The 7,005-nt window shown below is 44.0% G+C and overlaps 1 protein-coding gene across 1 annotated transcript in view; it reads left to right on the top strand.

Moving 5' to 3' along the window:
• LOC102312825 overlaps positions 1–2,093 on the top strand; it is a gene marked incomplete at its 5' end in the record, with an annotated part of 7,306 nt that extends 5,213 nt beyond the window's left edge. Inside the window, 2 exon segments of the mRNA XM_014330400.2 lie at positions 1,770–1,826; positions 1,932–2,093. Coding sequence (XP_014185886.2) covers positions 1,770–1,826; positions 1,932–2,093 — 219 coding nt within the window.
• Between the last annotated feature and the right edge of the window lie 4,912 nt (positions 2,094–7,005).

A 7,005-nucleotide genomic window follows, 5' to 3' on the forward strand; every position in this document is an offset into this window, starting at 1 on the left:
CATTAGACCACACCCCTTCTCATTACAGAGATGCACATCACCTAATATGCTTAATTGGTAGTAGGCTTTCGAGCCTATACAGCTTGGAGTAAGATAACATGCATGAAGAGGATGATGTGGACAAAATACTCATTTGCCTAATAATTCTGCACTCCCTGTAGTTGGATGGTTCACGTGTACATGGAGGTTCAGTAGCACCATGGATACGTCTGCTCTCTTTGACTCTGTCGCCATTCCCCTGAAACCCGAGTCTCAGTTTTGCTTTGATTCACATTTTTCTCTGCAGAGTTGGCTTTAGTGAAAACCTGGGACAAGCAGTGAAGTGCTGTTTGATGATCACAGGGAATTCAAATGGTTGCACGTCAGCAGATTTGACCTTGAAGCTCATCACTGGACTGTTTCTCAGAACGCCGTCTGACCTGCAGTCGTCTCTGGTTGTGCAGGTTTCTCCTGTAAAGGAGCAGCTAATCTCACTGAGCCACAATGAGTGGCTAATATTAACATTCCGGTCCATTCTCACCGCCGTCTGCTGGTCACAGGTACCAAGTGCTGTTGAAGATGAGGAAACAGGAGCTGCGCGCTTCTTTCTCACATGATAATGATGAATACAGACAGCCATTAAAATAAGTTGACTTCTTAAAGCATAACTACAGACGACTGGGGCAGAACCTAAAAAATACTTTAGCTGAAACAATAATTACGGATCAATAATCAATTTATTATTATTGCTTCAAGCTTATCATTGGGTGTTTCTCTTAAAATATAAAGGGCCTTGTGGCAACTGCTGTTGTGATTTGGAGCTGCATAAATATACTGAATTGAATGCCAGAGTACTTTTTTAAACATTTGATCACAGCCACAGCATCACTTTTACCTGAAGAGTTTCCAGAACATTCAAACTCACACCATATTCAGGCTCAACAACCAAATTCAACCTCAAATGTCTTAAATGACCACGACTCTGAGAGGATTTTAATGCTTCGTGCTCAAGCAGGAACCAGAACACACAACCACAACTTTCTGCAGCCTCAGAGAAGCGCTATGCTCATGTTTCTGTTTGTTTTCACTGTGTGGGTCACAGTGGAGTGGGGTCAAAGGGCAGTGAAGGGAGTGGTGTAAGGAGGGGGTTAGGGAGTCATGAGCGATGGAGGACAAAACCCTGATGGCAGCTTAGTTTGCCTGTCTGCAGGATTTCAGAATAAAAGCGTGTTGACTAACGGTCGCTGTGTGGATCGAGCAGGGAGGGGTGGGCTGGGCTCCAATCAAAACACTCTCAGCAGGCCATGAACGTCGAGCTGTTTGAAAAGTTTTAGTGACTGAACTGTTCCCAAAATGAGTCAAACCTAAAATGATGCGCTGTCTGAAACAGTAATTAAAGATTGATAATCAATTCATGAATTAGACTTCAGCACACTGAGGAGGAAACCAATGAGATCACAGACGTGTAACACCTGAACCTAAATTTTAATTGTGCCTTTGAGCTTTAATGACTCACAGAAGATGACAAGAGCACAGCTGTTTGACCAGGGTCAGGACGATGTCACAGTTTATGTTCAGCGATAATATTTCGCAAAGTTTTAAAAAGTTTAATGTATGAAATCGTCCATCTGTGACATGTGTCAGCATCGTGCATTTAACTCCAGCTGAGCTCAGACTGTCTGCAGGCTTCAACAATGTGTGAAGGCGATACTGGTTCGTTCAGGGTGGCGTGCGCAGACTCAGAGTCTGTATGTGTGAGGACGGGAGGTGGGTTCTCGCTGTGCCTGCAGGACCACCTTCTACAGGGGGATTATCACAAGTGTCCCGAGCAGCTGCATCACTGTCTGGTATGGTAACTGCACCGTATTGGATCGCAATACCCTACAACGGATAGTGAGAGCAGCTGAGAATATCAGTAGAGCCCCTCTTCTCTCCATCACAGACACTTATAGCTCCCACTGATCCACAAAGCCACCAGCATTGTGGAGGACACCACACACCCCTCACACACACTCTTCACCCTGCTGCCTTCTGGAAAGAGGTACCAGAGCATCCGGGCCTTCACTACCACACTACGGAACAGTTTCTTCCTGAACACTCAGTGGCTGGACTGACACGCAGACACGCACACCTTCATACACGTCACTACAAAGTACTTATCTGCAGTATCTCATACATGCACACACACACACACACACACCAAGTTACTTTTTTTCCAGTAGTAGTAGTAGTATTTATTTATTGTCATTGTCAAGAACAATGAAATTGCGTTTGGGGCTTCCATACAACCCAAAAAAAAGAAGAAAATAATAAATACCCCTTAAAACCCAAGTGTACATATTTAACCCAGTGTGACTCCAATGCAATAAGACAATCCTTAGCAATAATGTTCGTAGAAATTCAGACAAAGACCTGAGAAACATGACAAAATACAACAATGCAACCCATTCAATATTATTGTACTGTGAGATATGATATCAGATATGATAGTTATCTATTTAAGAAAGAGGGGGGGGGCAGGAGGGGGAAGAGAATAAAGATATGATGCACCAATGCAGACCAGTTCATTGCTATTAAGAAGTTGGATATGGTTATTGTCCGTGAGAGGGGGGCAGAGAGTTCAGGAGCCTCACAGCCTGTGGATACAGGCTGTTGGCCAGTCTGGATGTTCTGGCCTGTATAGACCTGTACCTTCTCCCTGAGGGCAGCAGATGGAAAAGGTGGCGCGCAGGGTGATGTTGGTCCTGCAGGATACTGTGCACCCTCCTCAGACAGCGAGTGGGGAAGATATTACTGATCTCTGGCAGACTTGTTCCAATAATTCTGCCAGCTTCTTTCACCACCCGCTGGAGGGCTTGCTGATCGGCCTTGGTGCAGCTGGGGAACCACACTAGAAATCCATACGTCAGAACGCTGCTGATGGCACAGTTGTAGAAGTTCAACATCAGAGATCTGGGAATGTGTGCGCTCAGCAGTCTCCTCAGGTAGTAGAGGCGCTGTTGGGCCTTCCGTTCAACTGAGGTGATATGGTTGCCCCAGGACAGGTCCTCGGTCACAGTTACCCCCAAGAATTTAAAACTGCTCACCCTCTCCACCGCCTCACTGCCAATGAAGAGAGGCAGATGGTTGTTATGACCCTTCTTCCAGAAATCTACAATGATCTCCTTGGTCTTTTTGGTGTTTAAGACCAAGTTATTGTCGTGGCACCATGACTCTAGTTGTTGCACCTCTGTCCTATAGTTTGTCTCATCATTGTTGGATATAAGTCCGAGCACTGTAGTGTCATCCACTGCACTGTCTTGTGTCTGTATCGACCTGTTCTGTCTAGTGTTGCACTGTCTTGTCTTGTTTATTTTTGCAATTTCTTTGCACATTGCACTCTACGTAGTCCTGTGTTGTCTGTTATATGTCATATGTAGCTCCAGGGTCTCAGAGAAACACTGTTTCATTTCACTCTGTACTGTACCACTGTACATGGTTGAAATGACAATGAAAGTCACTTGACTTGATGTAACATCAGTATCACAGAGATGTTAAAGACCAAAGATATAGACAAGATTCAGACACAGATGTGCCTGTGTGTGCAGGAAAGTGCAAATGTCTGTCAGACCAGACTGTCAGCTAGTGAACAAAGTCACAGGGAGGAGATCAAGAGGGTACAGACAGAGTGGGTGTGGCCAAAAAAACGTTGCGCTGGAGTTCAGGTCCTTTCTGCTGGGCATTCGCCGCAAAACCTCACAGAACTTCACACTGACGGCCCTGATGGTCTTGAATGATGAATTCACACAGTGAGGTCAACATGCTCCTGACTGAGACACCACCTTGAGGTCTGAAACTGGTGAAGTGAAAAGTGCTGTTTTGTGGGTCATCACCAGTGAAGTTTGTCTCTTGGTGTTCGTTTACGTTCTTTTAATGTAACTTTTCACTGTTACGCTGACGACCTGCATCATGTTCCTTTAACCATTGGAAATTGTGCTGAAGTGTCTAAATTAGAATCGTGTCTATCTGTAATTAGGGGCTGGTTACCGGATAATTTCCTGCTTCTTAATACTGATAAGACAGAGTTGATGGTTACTAGACCACAAAAATTTCAATACTTGTCCCAAAATTTCATCTTGAAAATTGATGACTATGTCATAAATTGCAGGGACAAGGTTAAAAACCTGGATATGTGGTTCGACATGGTGCTCTCTTTCAAGTCTCATCAAGTTTTATCAAGCAACACTGCAGAGGTTCTTTTCCACATATTTGTGTCTTCACGTATCAATTAATGCAACGCTCTCCTTTCTGGGCTACCAAAGCAAAGTTTTAGAGGTTTACAGATAGTGCAAAATGCAGCTGCTCGCATTAAACCTGTATTGAAACCCCATCATTGGCTACCTGGCAGGTTCGAGCAGATTTTAAGGTCCTGCTGCTCACCTGCAAGGTTTTAAATGGTTTGGCACCTTCATACCTCTCTGATCTTTTGCACTCATATGTTCCATCCCGTGCTCTCCGATCACAGGATTCTGGCATTTTAAAAGTTCCTAGAGCCGGAAAAAAAACTATTGGGGAACGTGCTTTTTCTTTTCGTGTGGAACAACCTCCCTCAAGATATTAGGCAAGCATGCTCTGTGGAGGTCTTTAAAGCTAAGTTGAAGACCCACTTGTTCACCCCATCCTACATGTCTTAATTCTACGCCATTTAGTTTTTAAAATTTTTATCGTTTTTAACTTTTAATATTTTTTTAACTTGTTATTGTGTTTTTAACTTGTATTGCTATGTATCACTTTTATTTATTTATCTCTTTATTTTCAAATAGCTGTACAGCACTTTGTCTAAAAGCGCTTTATAAATAAAGTTATTATTATTATTATTATTATTATTTAAGAGAAGAAGTCTGCTCACTGACACTCATTAATGCAGGTATATTTTCCAGGTGAATCTAAAAGTTCCCTGTTCACTGTGTAGAGTGGCACAGAAGAGTCAGACAGGTGGACCCATGCGTCCTCGCCTGCTCTGAATCTTGATGATTGGTGATTGGTGGAGCCAAGCAAGCCAAGAGGAGACGGATGTTTTACATTTGCCAAAGCCAAACATCTGCCTCCATCCCAGCATCCTCCTGTGTCACTCCAGCCCTCTGTGTGTCCTCCTTCATCCATGAACCTCCTCTGAGCTCTTCCTCTTCTCCTGCCCGCTGCTCCATATTCATCCTCCACCCTCCCTCCTCTGCACATGCTCAGACCACCTAAGCCTCGAACATCTCCAGTTCTACCATCTCCATCACAGCAAGGCTCACCTCCATCTTTGAACTTTCCTTTTCACTGTTGCTCTCCGTCTGTCACACTTGCCTCCACCCACTCCACCCTGTGTGTCTTCTTCACCTCTCTGTGGATGGCTTTCCTTCATACTCATGTATTCTGTTTTGCTTCTGTTGAATTTCATTCCACTTCTCTCCATAGCATACCTCCACCTCTGCAGGCTCCACCTACTGTCACCACAGATCACAGCTGCTGTCCGGCCTTCCAGCAGCACTTGGTGCAGTTAAATTACAGCTCCCTCTGGTGGCTGCAGAAATTATGACAGCGGGAAAAAATGAAATAATGTTCTGTGACATTTTGATGCATGCTCAATCATCCAGGTAAGTAAATCTCCAAAAGTTGATTCTGTTCATCTGGACGTAGCATTTTCAGTGGGAGAAACGTTTTGTCACTCATCCAAGTGACTCCTTCCAGTGACGATGCGTGACGAAACGTTTCTCCCACGCTATGTCCAGATGAACAGAATCAGAGATTGTGTGACATTACATTTTTCTTACTTTCTTTTCCTGTAACATAAGCCAATCTTTGGCCCTGAAGCTGAAGTCAGGTGTGAGGCTGATACATGTGTCGGTCATGACATGAGCAGGAAAATGTGAAGCCGCAGCTCTGCTGAGGTTTCCATCAGCATGCAGAGCAGGCGTCGCCGTGCTGATAATTATTGATTGTGTCTCTTCATGCATGAGGTAATTTGGGATGCTCCTCATTTGCATGCAGACCGGGAGGATTCAGCTGCTGCGCTCGGCTCAGAAAATCTCAAACTGTCTGTGACACACTAACGCCGGCACGGCGCCTTCGTCTCCTGAATCACGAGCTGTGTTTTTGTGATGAAGTGAATGTGTTCATGTCAGATATCAGTTGGTTTTTCATGTGGTTCTCAGCAACAACAGGAGCTTCAGGTGTGCTAGGTGAGCCACACACACCAAGACACGGAGGGGCTTTCTCCAACTTCCTTTTGTGTCTTTGAACACATCACCTTCTTTTTAATGAGGCCAGTAACACTTTATTATACAGCCTGATAATAAGTAATTTATTAGAAACTACAGTGTAGTTATGTTTACCTACAAATGCTTAAGTCATACTGTAAGTACATTTATGTACCGCTTTATTTCTCCATAATTTTATGGAGAAACTGTATTTCAGCATTAGAGTCTCTAGTTTTCAGGGAGCAGGGTGTGTTATGGAGGTGATTCATCTCACTTTTTATGTGCATGAAGGATGCTCTATTATTCAACTGTCCTCTCATTTTACCAAGATTAATGTGATGAGGAATGAGTTTATAATGATGGAGCGACGTCTACCTTTACCAGAAGATGTAGATTTCAGATCGATACGTCGGGGAGATCGAAGATTCTAGGTGTTCACGTTGTGTACGTGTTTTCTTTGTTTTTGTCTTTGGAAGAAGAAATGAAAGCAGAAATGCTCTCATGGGGGCGTCCTGCTGTCACAGGTTTATTCATGGAAACTCTCACAGCTTTGACCACAACACAGTGATAGAAGGTATTTCAGAGCTTTCTCTGCGCTTAATCTTAAAACAAACACAGGACGTGGTTTTATGGAAATAATGAGCAGGAGCAGTAAACTGAGCGGTTGTTGTAGAGCCGAGCTCTCAGGACACGTTCAGCAGCAGACGGACGCCTCGTCTCCAAACACAGAGACAAAATCTTCCACTGAGTACACACATCACAACACAACCAGAAGAGTCTGTTCAGTGACAGGTTGCTTCTC

The sequence above is a fragment of the Haplochromis burtoni genome, unplaced genomic scaffold (assembly GCF_018398535.1).
Source record: "Haplochromis burtoni strain Fernald_Lab_line unplaced genomic scaffold, NCSU_Asbu1 Contig_783, whole genome shotgun sequence".
Taxonomy (NCBI): domain Eukaryota; kingdom Metazoa; phylum Chordata; class Actinopteri; order Cichliformes; family Cichlidae; genus Haplochromis; species Haplochromis burtoni.